At 41.5% G+C, this 21,779-nt stretch overlaps 1 protein-coding gene across 1 annotated transcript in view; it reads left to right on the forward strand.

Moving 5' to 3' along the window:
- The window catches only part of LOC137498971 (fibronectin-like), a 434,037-nt gene that overhangs the window by 378,507 nt on the left and 33,751 nt on the right, over positions 1–21,779 (forward strand). Inside the window, exon 11 of the mRNA XM_068226885.1 lies at positions 3,866–4,174. Coding sequence (XP_068082986.1) covers positions 3,866–4,174 — 309 coding nt within the window. The remainder of the gene's footprint in view (positions 1–3,865; positions 4,175–21,779) is intronic.

Consider the following 21,779-nt stretch of genomic DNA (forward strand, 5'->3'; position numbering starts at 1 on the left):
AGTCCACCATTTCTTGTTTAAATTCTATCTTTGCTTATTTTGGTCCGTGTCAATATATTGTGTCTGATAATGCTAAAGCCTTTACCTCTAATCTCTTTCGTAAATTCTGTTTTGATCTATCTATCTCACATGTAACAACTTCTCCATACTATCCTCAACCATCTCTTGCTGAACGGGTCAATCGTAATCTGAGGTCGGCTCTTACTGCCTATCATCACGACGATCACTCCAGGTGGGATACATCCCTGCATTGGTTACCCTTCGCTTTGAACTCGGCGGTTCATGAATATCATAAATTCACCCCTGCTTCATTGATGTTCAAGTTTGTACCCAACACGCCGCTCTCTAACCTTTGGTCTCTTAGTGATATTCTGTCTGAGACAATAGATCCAGATAATATTAAAGATCTTCGGAAGAAGGCTAAGGCAAACCTTAAAATTTTGTCATGAAAAGTTTAGGGAAAGATATGATCGTGGACGGAGGCCCACCAATTTAAAGGTAGGAGACTAAGTAATGGTCAAGAATTTTGTTCCCGCGGGCAAGCTTGCCCCCAGATTTCATGGGCCGTGCATTATTTTAGATTTTCTTACGCCGGTCACATTGTTAGTGAGCAATCCAGCCACAGAGAGGATATTTAGGGTCCACATTTCTCAAATTAAACCCGTGTAAAATCCGGGTTAACCTTGCCATTAACATTCTTCTGGGAACCTGAAGGTTACATTTTTTTCTCTAAATCCTAGGCCTTCTGCCCCTTATATTTTTACACTGGGTTTTTTTAATCTGCTCTGTATAAATATTGTAAAACCTTCTCCGAGGTACTCTGCTGTCCTCTCCGTACAGCTCCCGTCTCCTGCTAAACCACACCAGTGGCATTAAAATAAAATAAAAATTTCCACGCCGCTGGCCCCTCTGCCTCACCTCCAAGATAATACCCTAAAGCAAAAGTTTCCAACAAAATTCTGCTGCCGTGATCTTACTGTTTCAGTGCCCCCGCAGCCGTGCGGCGCCGTACCGCCACTGAGGTGGGGTACGGGCCTACTCCACTCCAGGTAGGTCAACCAGTGTACGGCGCGCCGGAGCCCTCCTTCCGGCCAACGCTGATGTGCGGCGCACTAACCGCAAGCTACTCGTGGACTGTAAATAAAGTTCGCACCTGCGGCGTGCTTCACCACGACTACCCCTCTCATAGTAGCGGGAGAGGTGTATCTCAGGGTAGTTGAGGGGTTCGGGCGACCTCGACAGAACTTTGCAGCGGCGAATGGTCTTGCCGTCAAAATTAATTGACAGCTAATGTACTTCTTCAGCAACATGGACACTCTTTTTCGGCAATTAATAATTTCTTGCTTCAAATCAACCTTTGGTGCACTTAGAAAAATATTACTTCCATGAATTAATGTTTTTGTTTCGCAATTCTACTACTACAAAGAAATTCTAAAACTGGACTTAAACTAGTCACACCCGTCCATATTAAACAACTTAAAAGACCTCCGACTACCGGTACTGAAAATTTGTATTTTCTCTTCTAAATTCTCCTTCAACCAATCAGCAACAAACTTGGACTTTGTTTTGGAAAAAAAGCTAATTTCTTCTGTGTCACGCTTTGGAAGGACTTTCTTTTTGGCGGGGGGGGGGGGGGGGGAGGGCTGTACCGGGCGGTACACCTCTACAACGCAAATTCAAACCTTGCGCCAATTGAAACTCCTCTACAAGAGAAACCATGAACTTTAACAACTGAATCACCCCTACGATTTATCAGAAGATGCCACTGTGTGTTTTTTATTTGCTTTTGTTTTTCATTGATCAAGAAGTGTGAACATTCTCTAACAGATGTCTCTACCAAAAACTATGATAACGAACTCTGGTGTAAGGGAATAAACCTTCTTGGAGAAATGTTGTATTTATAAGTTTTGTCTTTACTAAATTTTGTTCTGTGGTTTGTGGGTTGGCAATATTAATCCTTTCCTTTGCCTGTTTTGAATTTAGCCAATCAGTAATTTCTGTAATTAATTCTCCTCCAATCATAGCTTTCTTCTTCAAATTTCCATGTGTAACTCTTAGACGACCAATAAAAATTGAGTGGGTGTGTCTACTCATTCCTGAAAGGTCTCAAATTTTCCGCGAGTGTATAAAAACTGCTGATTTCCTTGTTTCCGGGCCACTCGTATAACATCTAACTCAGTATGTGAATATGTAGCAGGGGGCGGGAAGCGCCTCTTTCTTCAAGCATCAGCTCTTCAACAAGGTGGCCTCTTAACATCTGTATTTATTGCTAGCTCAGCAGTTTAACTCGCGGGGAAAGTTCGAAACCTTTAATATGTAACCTATATCTTTAAACATGTAAGCCTTTCAATCCTTGTAAAAACTTCACATAACTTGAACTGTAATTCGGGGATAGAGAGTGCTTTACCCTCTCGAGCTCCCCTTCATTTTGAAATAGAGGTGACTACGTTTTCATAACCGTTTCTTCTCTGCTTTAATGTATTAAAGTTTTCTCATACGAGTCACCTCCCTAGCATGGGATTAGCCCCGCTGTATCGGCCTAGCGCTACTTAGGTTTTTAAATGTGTATTTAGGAGTGCTAGTTCACGCCTCCAGTCCTTTCTGTACTTTGGGCCAGTAACTTAACCTGATGTTTTGTTTTCTTCATGCGAAAGCCCTGTAGGTTGGGTATAAAATACCCCTGTTTCTTTGTGTGCCTTGAGGACAATAAGAAGTGAAGTTTGTTGTGGCCTTTGATAGGCTTGTAAAATTGAGAGCAGGTCAGCTCTTTTCGGGTATTTGAATAGTGCCTCTGAGAAGCTTGTGATTTAAAGGTGGGAGCAAGTGCTCCTTGTATGAAGGGGTTTTCTGCCCCTGGGATCAAATGTGTGACTTGGCAAAGTTCAGCTTGTAGCTCGAGGAATATAAAATGGGGCTCGAAGCCCAAATCTTGTAACGAACTGTAATTTCTAATTTCTTAATTTGTTGATATGCTACTTCGTACCTGTTATACTCTGTTATTTGTTGATTTTGAAAAGAAAATATAACCTTTGTTAAAATTTTAAATTAACTTTAATTTTGGTAGTTGAGACCTATTCCAGCTCGCACCTTCTTTCACCTCTGACTTCCACGGATAACTCCGTAACAATAACAATAACGAACTGTGTCATTACAAATAATAACTCTGTATTCACTATTGTTATTTCGTTTCGGTGTTTTCCAAATTCGTACATTCCTCATCGCCACACGTTTCATTCCTGACTTGTGTCAATGTCATCTTTCATATGTGTGTACACTTGTTATGTTATGTCACCCTCTCAGACTGATTCTGATGATTTCGTCTGATTCCGCTTCGAACGGTAGCGCTGTACAGCGTCCGATGAGCCATCTGGTGACGAATGAACGTACCACTTCCACTTCTATTATTACGACTAAATTCAAACCTCATTGCTTGAGGAGGCTTTGTCGTGAACAGTCGAGATATCCTTCTAAAGACGCAGAGCAAAGTTCTCTGCGAAACGTAAAGAATTTCACCGCATTTTCTTCACACGGCATGTGCTCAAAAGCCTGTATCATGCCAATAACTATGATTTTTCCTTTTGTTTAGTTGAGGCTCCTTGGACCTCGTAGTTCTTAAGTCTGGCGAGCTTTCTTTTAGCCCTGTATTCCTTCAACTTTGTTCTTGGTTTGCTTTCTTTCCTGAGTCCACTTCACTCCCACTGCAGGACGCCATGTTTTAGCAGTCTTACTTGTGTTCCGCACCCGACTTTATTGAGCTTTTGTACCTTTCACGCCTCTTTGCTGTGTTCTGGCGATATCCTGTTTCCTCTAAGAGAGAGACTTGTTCTACTAGTGTTAAGGAAGAATCTCTTTCGTAACTTTGCAGGTCCACCCGCTCCAGTAGTGGTGGTGGTCAGCGGTGGCGACAGAAGTCTGACCGTTCAGTGGAACATCACTGGCTGTATACCGGCCGATGTAACAGGGTATACAGTTTCTGTGATTCCCCAAGGACCCAAAGGAGATGACTGTGAAGAGATTGATGAAATTGTCTCAAAGAATGTCACTGCTGGAGAAGAAACTGAGGTCACCTTCTCTGATCTCCAACCTTATTACGACTATCAAGTGAATGTCACCGTGAATACGAAAAGTGGGGAAGAGGCGACTGGCACTGGTTACGCAACAACGGCCGAAGGCGGTGAGTGCTTCTGAATCTTGTTATAACTCTTATTCTAGTTCCAGAAACTGAGGTTTTTTCATCTCCATGCATTGTGTACGGCAGTGATCTCCCCTTCCTACCATATTTCTCCAGGAACAGAGTATTTATTTAATGTGTATAAAGTAGTTGTCTCTTCGTTCTCACAAGAGAAACAGGAGGTGTATATTGGGGACCATGTGGAGTGGGGGTCAGTATAGTTTGAGTTTGCTTCAGGACGAGCAGGCACCAAATAGTAAAACTATATTAGCTGTTTGTCACACGTTCCATCTCGTGTCAACAGAGAGCAGTGGGACACTTTGGAGATCACCTAATTCCTTCCGGAACTCTATTCCAATACATTTTTGCTCCTGAGATACCTATATGTAGGACATTTTGAAAGAAATTTCCTGAGGACAGATGGCCTTCCTACAAATGTTCCCGAATTGCGCGGGGTGATAAAGTCTTTCTCAATCAACTTGTTTAATCATGTTCAGAAACGTTATGAACACATAATCATCATGTAGCAGTCCGTTACGTCGGCCAAGTCGGCGGCTCATCCATTGCAGACACGACTGCCGGGTATGACTACTCGAAATTAAAGTCTTGAAATATAGTAACGGTGAAAATAAAACAATTCAATTTAAAATAATATAATTAATTAACAAATTAATAAAAAGACGCACAGCTTCTCTGTACCTTTGCATTTGTGCCTAAGGTTCTGCTTAAACTAAAAGCCATCATCATTAAGTTATCATAGCGGAACAGCACATGGAAGTCTCTGAATTCGTCATCCAAGAGGAACCGTGCTTCGGTCCACTTGAATATTGAAAGTTCAGTGTTCTAACTAGGACCGTTCTTACAGACCGACCGGCTAACATAACCTAGATAGTGCTAGTTACTTACTGTTAATACACATTTGAGTCATTTGGTGTTCCAAATGAAAATTTAAATACTGTAAAACTGTTTGTTTAAATGATAAATCTTCATCATAATTGTAACAACTGCTTGACTATCACGTAGTTCCACATGATGTCACAAACTGTCTGATATTACTGTTAATGCCATGAGGGGGAACAATTGAAAATTGATTATTTTCATTTCTACGTAGTATTCTCGAACCACCTACTCATTTCTGCCACGCGGCTGGGGAGAACACTGAAGTTAGAGTGAAATGATTCAGACTATGAAATAATATTGCATCACTTGTGTCGTAAACTGACATAAACAATACACTCCGGGAAAATGAATAAAGAGCACCTAGAATTTGCCAGTCCAGGAAAGGGACATTTTATTTACACACTCTTGAGGACGTATACAACACACGATCACACGAAGCGAGACATACGCAACTGAGTACAGTCGACAGAGCGTGGACAAAATGAGCGCTAGTAGCGTTTAGACCGTACTTTGCAGAAATGCAGGCTGCAAATCTCCAATGGAGACGATCGTAGAGGTGACGAGTGTAGTGTTACGGAATGGCCTGCCATGGAATTTGCACCTGGTGCCTCAGTTGGGCCAGGTTCCGACCGCACAGGATGACGTTTCATCCGGCCCCAAACGTGTTCAAGGGGGGACAGATCTGGGGATCGTGCTGGCCAGGGTAGTTGACGAACACTTTGGAGAGCACGTTGGGTGGCACGGAATACAAGTGGACGTGCATTGTCCTTTAGGAAAAGCAAATCGCCTTGTTCGCGCATGAACGCTAGCACGACGGGTTCAATGATGGTTTGGATGTACTGTGCACTTTTCAGGGTTCCCTCGACGATTTCCAGAGAAGAACTGCCAGTGTAGGATATGACTGCCCACACCTGGACCCGACTGGGAAAGGCCGAGACACCGTCCTGAACTGGAGACGTCCCTCGTTATCGGTGAACAAGGTAATGAAACTGTACCGGGTGGTACACCTCCACGCCGCTTATTTAAAATTTGCGCCAATTGAAACTCCTCTGCTGGAGGAAGTCTGAACTCTATCTACGGTATTAATTTTCAAGTTTCTCAGAAGATGTCACTACTTGGAAACTTTGGAGTTTTGAACGGGGTCATTTTTGATGTATTTTTGTTTTACCTGTAGTAAGAAGTGTGAACTTTCTCTTCTAGAGGACACTACTGAAAAACTACAATGGTGCACCCTAGTGCGAAGTGAAAGAACTTTTTTTGGAGAAAATTTAATTTCAAAAGTTTGTTCTTTGCTAAATTTCTTTCAGTCATTGTTTAAGTTGGCAATATTAACCCTTTCTTTCCCCTTGTTTTGAATTTAGCCAATCCCGAATTTCTTCAATTAATTTTCCACCAATTATGTGTTTCTTCTTCAGATTGTGTCGGGGTTTTCTTGGTTAGCCAATAAAGTTTTTTTGGGAGGGTGTTCTCATTCCCCTAACGCCTCGAACTTTCCGCGAGAGTATATAAACTGCTGATTTTAGGGTCTCCGGGCCACTTCTGTACCATCTTTCAGTGTGTAAAGTACGTAGCAGGGGGCGGGAAGCGCCTCTTTCTTCAGGCAGCAGCTTAATAACCAGGTAATGGCCTTTTAATAACTTCTTTTCTTGCTAGCTCAGCAGTTTAACTCTCGGGGCGGGTCCGAAGCGTTTCCACCATGTAACCTTTTCCTAAAATGTAACTACTCTTAGCATCTATTCTCTTTTAAAGCTACATATTGGGATAGAGAGTGCTTAACCCTCTCGAGCTCCCACTCATATTGCTTTGAGATGAACTTATTTCTCACAACCGATTCTTCCTTAATGTAAAGTAAATTGTTCTTTTCTAAAGTCACCTCAGTAGTATGGGATTAGCCCTTGCATTAGTGGCCTAGAGCCAAATTAGGTTTTAAAACAAATACATTAGGAGTGCAGATCGCCTCCTCTCAAATTGTTATTTTAGAGGTCATGTAATTAACATTTTTCTCACTTAATAGGCCTCAGTAGGTTGGGTATTTTACCCCTGTATCTATGTCCTTAGAGGACAACTTGAAGGTGGAGTTTGGTGTGGCCTTTGATAGGCTTAAAGTCGAGAGCGAGTGGCTCTTTCTCGTAAATTGAGTGTTGTATGCCTCGAGGAGGCTTTTCTGTGTGATTTAGAGCAAGTGCTCCTGGGCATGAATGGGGTTTTCTGCCCCTCTGTGAAATCTTGTTTTGAGGTAAAGTTGTGCTAGTTGCCCAAGAATTGTGTGTCTGGCTCTCGGAGCCCAAATCCTGTAATTGTACATTCTCGATTAGTGGTTTTGCTACTCTGTACCTGCAATTATTGTTATTTCTGGTTTTTTGCTAAGAAAATATAACCTTGTTAAATTTTAAATTCACTTTAATTTCGTAGCCTGAGACCTGTTCACCCTCCGCACCTTCTTTCACCTCTAACTACCACGGAAAACTCCGTAACAAGTGGTAGCAGAGCGTGGTTGAATGGGTCTCAATTTAGCCCCTTTTGACGGCTAAACATTGTTTTGTTCCGAACTCTAACAATTTTCTCAGTTGCTGGAATTTTTTAAATTTTCCTTTTTCAAAATTGTTCTGTCATCATGCCCGGCCCTCGCGATGTTCTCCATCTTAACTATTTGCGCAAGGAGGAGTTGATCTATGAGTTAACTATCAGAAATGTGCAATCTGGAGGCACGGTTGCAGTAGACACAAACAAACTTAGAGAGTCCCTTGATTTGCCCATTTCCATCCCCACTTTGGGAGAGAAAGAAATTGACGACTCTCCTTCCACGATCCTCGAGAATATCACTGGGCTAGCATCTGTAGTTAGTTTTTTTTGACGAAAATGATCCTTCTCCTAATCAAATTAAGCGTGTGCAAGCCAGGCTATTTCATTTTTCAAATAGAGTTAACGATCTGTTGTCTCTGAAGTTGAATGACGTTCAGAGGAAGGAAGCTAGTACGTTGCTTGAAAGTATTTCTGAATTATCCAGTAAGGTTACCCAATTGTTAACTGGGGAAGTTCCTCCCAAAATCGATCAACCCACTGTTACGGTGTAACGCAATTTACCCTACCCTGAGAACCTATTTTGAACTGGCAACATCGCCGTAGAAAAAAACTTAATTATTCTATACGACTAAGCGTATGGTTTCCCTCGTGCACTAAGAGTTTTAGTGATACTCATTGAACATTATTTATATGCCTTATTGTGGACTAATGACAACGTCAATACATTCTCGCATTTATGTATGGTGTGGACTGTTTCATTCCTCGTCTAATATGTGCTGCTACCTTCTGTCAATCACCCACAATAGAGTTCGCCTCCCCGCGCGCTCTTCTACCTATCGGAGCGCGGCTACTGCCTGAGGGAGCAAGCCTCGCCATTTTGTACTATCAACAGATCGTTGTTGGGAGTCATGGCGTGCAGTTGCGTTAATGGGATTCTCAAGATGTTGGAGAATAGATCCCGGCTGAGGGACTTGAGATATGGGTTTGTAACCCATTTTACTTCATCTTCTGCATCGTCCTATTAGAAAATGGTTTTAACTAATTCTGTCCTGGGAAACCAAACTCTTCAGTAAGCGTCTGTAAGTATGTGAGGATCTAACTCATCTTCGCTGACCTTCTGCTTCACTCAAGTAAGTGGTTCATCATTTGGCAAGTTATATCCTGTGATTGTGAAACTGCGAGGAAATTCATGATCCGTGTTTCGAAATTAACTATTTCATGGTGAAGTTTGTGAAATTAATATTTTTTTTTTGGGAAACTACAAACCGGACGGACGTGTGGTTATTTCTACTAAAATATCAAGCTTATAGGCATGTAAAGACTATGAAAATAAGGAGATTTACTTATTAACCATCATTTTCACCCGTTAATTAATCATGTAAATTCAAATTGTGTCGCGGCACTCTGTTGTCTTTATTCTGTGCGAGGTTTTGCAGTAGCATATAATTCTAGTTTCCTTGTTCCTTTTAAGGGACTCTTGTTTCTTTTTCTGTTGTTCCGGTATTTTAAGTTTAGTGTATTTCTAGCTTTGTGTTGGGTTTCTCGCCTTGGTTGTACCTTATTGGGGGACGCGGCGTGTTTTTTGGGTTGCCATGGCAACGCTTTTCTTTTGGGGCGAGATTGTTAATTGTTGCCGGTGGGTTTTGCGTGTTGGTTGTGTGACCTAAGTTTACTGATGTATTTTCGACTGATGTGAAAGATTTCCCTATCCTCGCTTGGTCTCTTCTTGTTTTCCTCCTGTTTTTCTGTGTGATTATCGCTTGTGGCTTGAATTTTTGCCCTTGTAGTCTATTAATTGGGCTAGAGTTTTATGTTTCTGCGAAGCCTCATTTGCTAACTATTTCAATTAAACTGATCAAATGAGTGGGTTTTCCCAAGGTTTAAACTTTAGTTTTAATTTCATTTTAGTTACGTTAACAAACGGGCCCGTGTACACTTTCGGTAGTCAATTTAAGTTTTTATTAGTATAATTATCTGTAATAGTAAGGTTATCAATTCGAACTTTTCTTGTAATGAATTTGGTGTTTTGAATTAGAGCCATTTCTTTTTAGCTAATGATTTCCATCAGTGTTATTACCTGATAGGTCTACGTTTTCAGTCTGTGTTATCCTTTTTTTTTACTGTTCATTTTCAAACTAAACAATTTTATTCTCTCAGATGGGACGATGTTAGTTTTGGTTAAAAGATTAGATTTCTTTCCTTGATTAAAGTTTTGAAAAGTTAATCAAGAGTTTTCTTTCATTATCCAATGGTTCAACGCCGAAACAGGGAATTTTATCCATTTCCTCTGGGTGATTTTATGGGTCGCATGGTAAGTACCTGATTGGTGTAATTTTCCTATCTTTGTTTCTGACTTTCATTTTGCTTTTGGTACTGTCTATTTCACTCCGACTCATAGGTTGTACCGACCGGTGTTTGTTTGCTAACCGCTAGTGTGGTGCCTTACTGCGCTGGTGGCTTAGTAAAGTGGTAGCAGAAAGCTTTGGTTGTTTTTTCCTTAGGCGCGTTGGTAACCATTTTTTCCTTGTCCCCCATTTCCTGGTTAATTGTACTTGTGATGGCGTTGAAGCGCTGGATTATGAAGGATGACTGTGTATGGTAATTATATGCATAATTGTGAAAAGAAATGCATTCATCTTGTTTAAACGTATTACCTTTTGTTTCATGTGATTATCTTCATGGAGTTCTGTGTCTTTCGCCTTCGTGGTGTTTTGGTGTGTTTCGGGTCATGTGTACAGTTGGTAGCTCTCCTCTACCAGCTGTTTGGTTCCGGTGTAGCTGCTTCCTCGTTTCCTGCTTCTCAGGTGACCTGTATCTTTTCCTCTCTTGTTTCTTCATAAATTGGTGAGTACGGCATTATTGATTTAATTTGGAATTTGGTGTATTATTGTAAACCTTGAAACTGTTGCTAGTATTTATATTTGGACACAAATCGATTGAGCTTGGGCTTTGAGCATGCTACGGTTTGCAGTGTGCTCTCCGTGATTCGTGTGACATATCTGTTTTGATATTTTAAAAACAACGTGTGTGTTCTCTATACTACTTCGGTGTGCATTAATTTTAATTTCTACTTGGTAAGCTCGTGTGATTTTATTCACCGTGTGAAGTGCAGTTGGTTTTTGGTTTAAAGTATGATGTGATAGTTCGTGATCTGGGAACGCTTTATTATATTATTTGTCCTAGCATTGTGTTTTGATTCCCAGATTTAGTGTGGTGATTATAATTAGTGTTGTTTCCTGGCCAGTGTATTTGTCAAGGTGTGTACCTACATTTTATATGAGAAACTACTGTTTCTTAGTGTGTTCTGCTGTACTAGTACTGGCGTGTGAACGGAAATTTTACTTAACCTAAATTTAGGCCTAAGCATCGTGTGTCATTCATTTGTGCCACTGGTATTGTACCATCATATATCGGAAATTATCTTCTCCTAGCATCGTTATTACCTGGCGCCACGTATTTTAATTGTTTCTGGTGTAGTGTGATTTCCCTGGTGGTCTTGTTTTCCGTGCCCTTTGTGAATATTTATGTATAAAATCGACCTTTGGCTTGCTCGTACGGTTTTCATGCTAGCTCTGATTTTTCTAAATTAAGTGAAACCTAACCAGGTGGTGAATTATTTATGCTGGTTTTGAATTTAATACGCTCTATTGTGTATCAGTAACCTTGGCCTGGGAACCTTATTTAACCATTATTATTTTACGTTTTCATGCAGTGTCTTGTGGCCAGTTACGTTATTTACTGGTGTGATAGCTTGGCAAGCCTGTAATGACTGTATTAACCTGTGTAGCATCTGTTTCGATTATTTATGGCCTGTTGATGTGATGGCTCTGCTTTTGTTGCGTGTTTGCTGGTCTGTGCTAGCTGTGAGGTTGGCGTTTGCAAAATTGCATGAATGAAGTATTTCATTTACCCTGTCTCGCTGTTGGTGTGGGCTGGTGAGTTGGTCGGGGGTCACTCGAGTTATTTCACCAAGGATTCTGTTTGTGTGGGGTTATTGTGTATGCATTCGTTGTTGTTGAATTCTGTCAGGCAGTAACTGTGTGGATGCCTTGTGGACCCTGTGTCTGGACCTATTCAGGTCTTTACTAGTTCGTCCGTGCTGGTTATTGGTTGCTGGTAGTCTTCTATTTCTAACGGATACCGTGTTCTCTTATTAATTTAACCTGTTCCCTTGTTATAGTGTGGTCGCTTAGTGTGTGGCTTTCCTCAAGATTCTGGCTCATACATTTTGGTCTTGCTTTAGTTAACTTGTGATTTCTGAAGAAGGTTGTCGTGTTAACCTCCTTGCGGTTAGGTCTGGTTCATGTGTGGATATTCTTAGGTGACTAGTGGTATCTTGTATAGTTTGTGTGGTACTCTGCCATGGTCATTGTGTTCATGGAATTCCTATGTCGTGAAAATTTATAACCTATTTGTATTTAATTGCATTCCATTTTGAGTTGTGGATTCCATCGGCCTCCCTACCATTTCTACTGTGTTGGATTGCTGTTGAGCTAATGTGGTCTGTAGCCTGAGGATGAAAAAGCCTCTTAACCTAATAGGATTGGGTGCAGATCGGTGTTGGGTGATGATATTGGTACCAAGTATTAGTTGTTTGGGGTTTATATTTCGGGGTGGGCATGATAGTTTCGCAGCATGTCGTTGAGGGTTGTAAGTGTCCCTTTTTCCCTATCGGGGTCTGGCGCATGCATGTTGGAGCTATAGTCATGGTTATTTTATGGTTTCTGCGTTGTGTTGTTGGCTCATTATGACATGTCAGGTATGGACTGGTTGTTGGTCTTATTATTGTACCTTGTGTCTTCGTAGATTTGGAAATACCCTTCGGTGTGGGTCTATTGCTCTGATGGAATGATTTTAACTTGTGTTATGTAAGTTGTTGGTTTTGTGTGTCCTGGTTTCTTCACTTTTCATCTCACTGCGTTATCTGTTGACCAGACGTTATCTTGTGTCCTGTTGCTACCTCTTGTAATGCTCAGTTAATGTTCACCTGTCACTCTTTGACATTTTTTTTCTCTCTTCAGTGGATCTAATTTGTCTTTTGACAAGGTTGTTTGGTCATCTTGCCGTTCTATGGGATTATTAATCTGGTATGGGACGGATTATTAGTTCATAGGCGGTACCGAAGTCGCCCAATTGTTAGATTATGGGGTCTGTATGTTGTGTTCCTTTATTCTTCATTATCGTTGAGCATTTGCTAACGACCTGCCATATTTTCTGCCATGTATATTTTATTTTACCTTGTTTCCTGGTTGTATGGAAGGGTACCTGCTTAGCGGTGATGCGGCAGTATGAATCTGCGGATGTCATATATTATTAGCCCGGCTAGCTCCGAGGTCTTGTAAAAGACAACCGGTAGATTAGGTTGCGTAGGTCATTGCTCTAATTTCCTGATGGTCACTTGGTTTGAGGTGGATTTCATCGCCTTTCTTACTTAATCAGGTGTCCTGCGTGAAAACATTTTGTGAATTCAATGAAGTTGGAGGTTTTGTGACTTCGGATTGGATTTCCCTACTGAATTTCTTTCATCCATTTTCTATTCCGTTATTCCTATGGTGTTATCGAAGCAACCATTATGTATTTAATATTATCCATCCCAAAATTAATCTTGGCTTGGTATTGTTGTCGCTTGTTCGGTTGTTGATGACAAACTTTTGCGCACCTCACCATCTTATTGAATCAGAAGTCTCCTTCCGTACTGCCAACGTCATCTTGTCTCGAAGACTTTTCCTCTAACCCTAGAATATTTTCATTTTCCTAAACTTGCCGTAAGTGTGTGATATTCTTGAGTTCAAGTTCTGTTTCCTCTCAGTTCTGTTATTCAATCAGGTAATGTGTTGTGATTGGGAATGTTGAACCAGTAATGGGTGCAAATTTTACTTGATGTCTGTGATAATGTCTTGAGAAATTTTAAAATGCATTAATTGCTCACCGAGCGGTAGTATTGAGGTGGTTTTGTTCTAATAATTTGAAATTAAGTGTACCTTCGGAATGTCCGCTCCTGTAATGTGTTATGGTTAAGAATTTGTACCTTTGAAAATACCGGGGGTTATTTTATGTTCACTGTGATGTGGTTGGTCGTGACCTGGTTTGGTAAGTACATGCGATGTATGCCTTAAATTTGTGTGTTACCTAGTTTAGTGTTCAGTGGTGGTACTGTTATTTAACTTGGCGTTGTGGATTTTTGATATTGTGATGATGATGTTAACTGGTAACGGACTTCCGCCGTGTGGTGAATCGGAAATTGATTATTGCACTGCTTATTGAAATTGGTGTCGAAATTTCTATTTTCTAAAACTCGGACGTGTGCACTTAAAGTGTCGTTCATTCTGTATTGGTGGAATTTGAAGAGTCACTTATGTTCGTGCGGTTTACTCTTGTACTACTTCGTAGGCAAACCTATGCTCATATGTGGTATGCTCTGGCCCTGGCTCAGTCGATTGTAGTTTGAAATTTTAAATTTATTTCTGCCTATTGGATCTTAGAATCTGTTGTAATGTATTCACCAATTTAGCCCATCTTTTCTCTGTTTTCCTTCTTTGCTCTTTTGCGGTTATGGTAAATTTTAATTATGTTAATGAAACAAGAGGCTGTATTTCTTGATAATCTAGAGAATATTTATTTCCTAACCTGTAATAAAGTACTTAATCTTAATATTCTTTAAACGGGTGAATTGTAATATGTAACAGGCTTTACTAGAAGCGCACTGCCTAAAGAGTGTAAATTCAGCTAAATCTAGCTGTTATAAACGTTAGGTAAATGGAACCCTGTTTGAGGGAAGCGTGATCTCTTTACTAAACTCTTGCCACCACAGACTTGAACTGAAGTCAGGAATATAACATTAAAATGACTCTTGTTCGACATGTTATTGTTATGCATACATGAAGTCGTCATTTATGGTCTCTATCTAATGTGGACGTGATTTGAAATTTAGCTTACTTCTTGACCACTAAATTGAACTGGAAGATATATCAGTGAATACACAAAGCTTCGGGGGGAGAGGGCTGTTACGGTGTAACGCAATTTACCCTACCCTGAGAACCTATTTTGAACTGGCAACATCGCCGTAGAAAAAAAACTTAATTATTCTATACGACTAAGCGTATGGTTTCCCTCGTGCACTAAGAGTTTTAGTGATACTCATTGAACATTATTTATATGCCTTATTGTGGACTAATGACAACGTCAATACATTCTCGCATTTATGTATGGTGTGGACTGTTTCATTCCTCGTCTAATATGTGCTGCTACCTTCTGTCAATCACCCACAATAGAGTTCGCCTCCCCGCGCGCTCTTCTACCTATCGGAGCGCGGCTACTGCCTGAGGGAGCAAGCCTCGCCATTTTGTACTATCAACAGATCGTTGTTGGGAGTCATGGCGTGCAGTTGCGTTAATGGGATTCTCAAGATGTTGGAGAATAGATCCCGGCTGAGGGACTTGAGATATGGGTTTGTAACCCATTTTACTTCATCTTCTGCATCGTCCTATTAGAAAATGGTTTTAACTAATTCTGTCCTGGGAAACCAAACTCTTCAGTAAGCGTCTGTAAGTATGTGAGGATCTAACTCATCTTCGCTGACCTTCTGCTTCACTCAAGTAAGTGGTTCATCATTTGGCAAGTTATATCCTGTGATTGTGAAACTGCGAGGAAATTCATGATCCGTGTTTCGAAATTAACTATTTCATGGTGAAGTTTGTGAAATTAATATTTTTTTTGGGAAACTACAAACCGGACGGACGTGTGGTTATTTCTACTAAAATATCAAGCTTATAGGCATGTAAAGACTATGAAAATAAGGAGATTTACTTATTAACCATCATTTTCACCCGTTAATTAATCATGTAAATTCAAATTGTGTCGCGGCACTCTGTTGTCTTTATTCTGTGCGAGGTTTTGCAGTAGCATATAATTCTAGTTTCCTTGTTCCTTTTAAGGGACTCTTGTTTCTTTTTCTGTTGTTCCGGTATTTTAAGTTTAGTGTATTTCTAGCTTTGTGTTGGGTTTCTCGCCTTGGTTGTACCTTATTGGGGGACGCGGCGTGTTTTTTGGGTTGCCATGGCAACGCTTTTCTTTTGGGGCGAGATTGTTAATTGTTGCCGGTGGGTTTTGCGTGTTGGTTGTGTGACCTAAGTTTACTGATCATTTTACTGTTCATTTTCAAACTAAACAATTTTATTCTCTCAGATGGGACGATGTTAGTTTTGGTTAAAAGATTAGATTTCTTTCCTTGATTAAAGTTTTGAAAAGTTAATCAAGATTTTTCTTTCATTATCCAATGGTTCAACGCCGAAACAGGGAATTTTATCCATTTCCTCTGGGTGATTTTATGGGTCGCATGGTAAGTACCTGATTGGTGTAATTTTCCTATCTTTGTTTCTGACTTTCATTTTGCTTTTGGTACTGTCTATTTCACTCCGACTCATAGGTTGTACCGACCGGTGTTTGTTTGCTAACCGCTAGTGTGGTGCCTTACTGCGCTGGTGGCTTACCCACCACGGCGAATGTAGGTAGCGAGGAAGAGCCTCCTAAGGGAGAAGTCAATAGGAAAACCGTTGGAGCTCAAACGATCTCTGCCCCATTGGACAATGAGTCTGAACGCCGTAACTCATTGAATAATGTACGTTCTGATGTGAAAGATTTCCCTATCCTCGCTTGGTCTCTTCTTGTTTTCCTCCTGTTTTTCTGTGTGATTATCGCTTGTGGCTTGAATTTTTGCCCTTGTAGTCTATTAATTGGGCTAGAGTTTTATGTTTCTGCGAAGCCTCATTTGCTAACTATTTCAATTAAACTGATCAAATGAGTGGGTTTTCCCAAGGTTTAAACTTTAGTTTTAATTTCATTTTAGTTACGTTAACAAACGGGCCCGTGTACACTTTCGGTAGTCAATTTAAGTTTTTATTAGTATAATTATCTGTAATAGTAAGGTTATCAATTCGAACTTTTCTTGTAATGAATTTGGTGTTTTGAATTAGAGCCATTTCTTTTTAGCTAATGATTTCCATCAGTGTTATTACCTGATAGGTCTACGTTTTCAGTCTGTGTTATCCTTTTTTTTTACTGTTCATTTTCAAACTAAACAATTTTATTCTCTCAGATGGGACGATGTTAGTTTTGGTTAAAAGATTAGATTTCTTTCCTTGATTAAAGTTTTGAAAAGTTAATCAAGAGTTTTCTTTCATTATCCAATGGTTCAACGCCGAAACAGGGAATTTTATCCATTTCCTCTGGGTGATTTTATGGGTCGCATGGTAAGTACCTGATTGGTGTAATTTTCCTATCTTTGTTTCTGACTTTCATTTTGCTTTTGGTACTGTCTATTTCACTCCGACTCATAGGTTGTACCGACCGGTGTTTGTTTGCTAACCGCTAGTGTGGTGCCTTACTGCGCTGGTGGCTTACCCACCACGACGAATGTAGGTAGCGAGGAAGAGCCTCCTAAGGGAGAAGTCAATAGGAAAACCGTTGGAGCTCAAACGATCTCTGCCCCATTGGACAATGAGTCTGAACGCCGTAACTCATTGAATAATGTACGTTCTGAATTAACGTCCTTGCCACTTAAACCTTTACCGACTATGTCACCTGGGTTCAGCAGCTTGCCTCATCCATTGGCAATGTTGCTCAGAGGTATCTCGAAGTTTTCTGTTAACACTACCAGTGAAGTTATTTCTTTCTTAAGGTTTATAGTTGAATTTCAGGATCATGCCCTTGTTTTTTCTCTTTCCCCATGTCAGATTTTCCAAATCATCTATCCATATGCAATAGGTATTCTCTCAGACAAAATAGTTAGAGCCATTGCCGAGCAATCATCGATCGAAGACTTCCACGCCCACTTGCTAGCTAACTTCATCCCGGCTAGGGCAAGGTCCTCCCTTATTCAGAAGTACTATTATCGGGTACAGCGCTTGGATGAAAACTTGGCAGATTTCATCCAAGATATTAAATTCTATACTAGGGTGTTTGCTCTTCACTTCCCTGAGGATCAAATTGTACAAGCTATTGTGGAAGGCATTTCACCATCCTATAGGTCATATTTATGTTTCGCGGCGTGCCCGCAAACTTTCTCTGAACTTGAAGTATTGGCCGTCTCAGCGGAAGGAGTTAGATACGCCGATTCTTTGCGTGTCGCGAAAGAACCCCCTCCTTCGTTTAGTAATCCTCGGCCTCCACCTCGCCGACCAGTCACACCCCGTAAATGTTATGCTTGCGGGTCGCCTGACCATCTTCGCAATAAGTGTCCACTGATCAAGTCTAGTGGGACAAGGAATGGGGCTGGTTCATCACAAGGCTGTTTTAAATGTGGGGCTTTCTCACATATCGCCAAGAATTGCCCAGATTCAAATAGCACCCCGTCCTGCTCTACTTCTGGCGCAAATTCCACCAATGCCAATAATAAAAAGTGACTAGTGGCTTCGGCTGAGTCGACTAATCCATCTTTCCGAGGCTCAGCCCCTGGTAAACAGATCGAAACTTCAGGGAACGTTCAATCTGCAAATTCATCTTTTGAATGCCCTAAAGAGTGTCTTAGGATTGCGGCGGATACCCCCGCACCTGTTCCTTTTCTTAAGATTGAGTTAAATAACGAACCAATAACTGCTCTATTAGATTCAGGCAGTATTTGTTCTATTATTTCGGCTGAATGGTATGCAAAATTGAAATCTGTTTGTAAACTTCCTGACTATTGTTCCTCTTCGATCCAATATGTATCGGCTAATTCATCTCCCTTAGAAATTCTAGATTCTTTACAGGTCAAAATTCGTATTTTTAAATTTACATGGAAAATCAAACTGTTTGTGGCTAAGCACTTGTCTTGCCCCATTATATTGGGAGCTGACTTTATTTCTCACACTGGTCTTGTGCTTGATCTTCAGAGTAGGTCGTGCACTTTCAAATTTGCTTCCAATTGTAAAATCCCCTTGTTAAAATGTAATTCTGCATCATGTTCATCTATTTCGCCTACCCAGGATGAGATGTTGTTAGACCTTAGACATCTACCTGAGGAGCAGGCTGATAGTATTCGTAAGTTGTGTCAGTCGTTTCCAGAGGTGTTCTCTGATACTCTTGGTGTTACTGACCTTATCGAATACAAAATTGAGGTCACGGATTCGATTCCTGTCCGTTTTCCACCTTATAGGCTATCTCCACCTGAAATGAAGACTCTGAAAGAAATCATCGATCAGATGTTGAAGAATGGTATTATTAGGCCCTCTAAGTCGGCGTATTCTTCGCCTATTTTTCTAGTCCCGAAACCCCAAGGGGGCTTCAGGCCTGTCATTGATTATAGGGCTCTGAATCGGAAGGTGGTGTTACAATCTGTGCCCGTTCGTGACCTTCATTCTTGTTTTTCATGGTTTCGTAAGGCCAAGTTCTTTACTATCTTGGACTTGAATCAGGCCTATAATCAAATTCCCCTTGCCGAAGAGTCTAAACACCTTACAGCGTTTGCCACGGACTGGAATTTATATGAATACAACCGCCTGCCTTTCGGGCTCCCCACGGGAGCAGCTGTACTCACTAGACTGCTAGATAGGGTCTTCTCCGACATCAAATTTGAGTACTTGTATCACTACTTGGATGATGTCGTATTTTCGGAGACCTTTGAAGAACATCTAGATCATCTGCGAGAAGTTCTCAATCGCCTTCGTAAGGCTGGGTTAACTGTGAAGTTGTCCAAGGTTGCCTTTGCTAAGCCCTCTATGTCATTCCTAGGGCATATTGTGTCACCTGATGGTGTTGCCGTCGATCATTCTAGAACACAGGCCATCCGTGATTTTAAACCTCCCAAGGACATTAAAGGTATCGCCAGGTTCATTTATATGGTGAATTTCTTCAGGAAGTTTATTCCTAACTTCGCTAATAGAGCGGCGCCCTTGAAACTTCTTTGTAGGAAAGGCATCAAATTCGAATGGGGACCTTCTCAACAAGCCGCTTTTGAAGATCTTAAATTAGCTCTCTGTAATGCCCCCGCCTTGCTATGCCTGATTTCTCAAAGAAATTCATCGTCCAAACTGACGCGTCGTCGTCAGCAGTAGCTGCAGTCCTTCTTCAAGAGACTGAACTAGGGAGGCGACCCATCGCCTATGCATCTAGGACTCTATCGGCTCAAGAAGCCAAGTATTCCATCTATGAGCTCGAAGGTTTGGCAGTCTTATTTGCCTTAGAACAGTTCCGTCTCTATCTGGAACATGTCAAATTCGACCTGGAGACAGATAATCAAGCCTTAAGCTGGGTCTTAGGTAGGCCGCGTCGTACTGGTCGTATAGCCAGTTGGGCCGTCCGTATTTCTGCCTTCCAATTTGATGTTAGGCATATCCGAGGGACCGAAAATGTTGTTGCTGATGGACTCAGCCGTATGTTTTCCAACGAGGTCGAGACCAATGATCCGGTCGATAGTTCTTCACCTCCCGAGTCCATGCTATCTGATATTAATGCCATCTTAACAGATGCTCCCATGCTCTTTAGGGATATCGAGAAATACCAACGTGAAGATCCGACGCTGGCTCCGATAATGGAAACCCTTTCTTCTGGGGAATATGTTGTCCCTTATGCTCTGAGGAATGGTGTTTTATGTTGCCCATCGAGGCATGATCAGGTGATGAAAGTTGTCGTTCCAGCTGTTCTTGTACCTATGATCTTCAAGTACTATCATGAGACCCCATTAGGGGGCATCTTGGAATCTGTAAAACCCGTGAAAAGATTCGTGAAAGGTTCATCTGGAAGGGTATGGACGGCGAAATCCGTGAACTAGTAAAAGCTTGTAAATCTTGTTTGCTTAGTAAACCAACCATGTCCAGCAAGGTAGGCCTTTTGTCTTCGCATCAAGCGTCGCGCCCCATGGAACGCCTGTATATTGATTATGTAGGACCCTTCCCCCAGTCGAAGGGAAATGCCAACAAGTTCATCTTTGTAGGTGTAGATGGTTTTACAAGATTTTCCTTGTTATTTCCGACTAAGCTGGCTACCGCTCAGTCCACCATTACTTGTCTAAATTCTATCTTTGCTTCTTTTGGTCCGTATCAATATATTGTATCTGATAATGCTAAGGCTTTTACATCTAATCTATTTCGTAAATTCTGCTTTGACCTGTCCATCTCTCATGTGACTACTTCTGCTTATTACCCTCAACCATCTCTGGCTGAACGGGTTAACCGTAATCTCAGGTCCGCGCTTATTGCCTATCATCATGAAGATCATTCCAGGTGGGACACGTCCCTGCATTGGTTAGCTTTTGCTTTGAATTCGGCGGTTCATGAATCACATAAATTTACTCCAGCCTCTTTGATGTTCAAGTTTGTTCCCAACACGCCGCTCTCTAACCTCTGGTCTCTGAGTGACATTCTACCCGAGACAATAGATCCGGATAATATCAAAGATCTTTGGAAGAAAGCTAAAGCCAATCTTAAGGTGTCTCATGAAAAGGTTAGGGAAAGATATGACGTGGACGGAGACCCACCAATTTGAAGGTAGGCGACCAAGTGATGGTCAGGAATTTTGTTCCCGCGGGCAAGCTTGCCCCCAGATTTCATGGGCCGTGTGTCATTCTCGATTTCCTTACGCCGGTTACGTTGTTATTAAGCAATCCAGCCACCGAGAGGATATTTAGGGTTCACCTGTCGCAGGTGAAACCTGTATAATTTCTGTGCTAACTTGCCTCATATAATCTTGAAAGGATTATGAAGGTTATATTTTTTTGAGTTTTCACTTTTAAGGCATTCTGCCCCTTCTATAATATTTTTCTATATTTAAGCATTTTTTGTAAACCTCCCCCGATTAGTTAAACTGCCATTCTGTCCTTACCACGGCCATTACCACGCTCCCGTCTCCTGCTCCACTACACACAGTGGCTTATGGGAATTAAATAAATATCTCCACGCCGCTGGCCCCTCAACCTCACCACAATGAATATACCCTAAAATCATTCTGGTCCAACAGAAATTCTGCCGCCGAGCTTTATGTTTCAGTGCCCCCGCAGCCGCGCGGCGCCGTAGCGCTACTGGAATAGAGGAAGGGCCCCCTCTCCTCCAGCGAAGTCGACCAGTGTACGGCGAGCCGGAGCCCTCCTCCCGGCCAAGGCTGACGTGCGGCGCACGACCTGCTACTTGCCCGCAGCCTGTATATGTTTACCGCGGGCGCGGCGTGCTTCAACACCACTACTCCTCCCATTGTGCGGGCGAGCGGTATCTCAGGG

The sequence above is a fragment of the Anabrus simplex genome, chromosome 3, assembly GCF_040414725.1.
Source record: "Anabrus simplex isolate iqAnaSimp1 chromosome 3, ASM4041472v1, whole genome shotgun sequence".
NCBI lineage: Eukaryota > Metazoa > Arthropoda > Insecta > Orthoptera > Tettigoniidae > Anabrus > Anabrus simplex.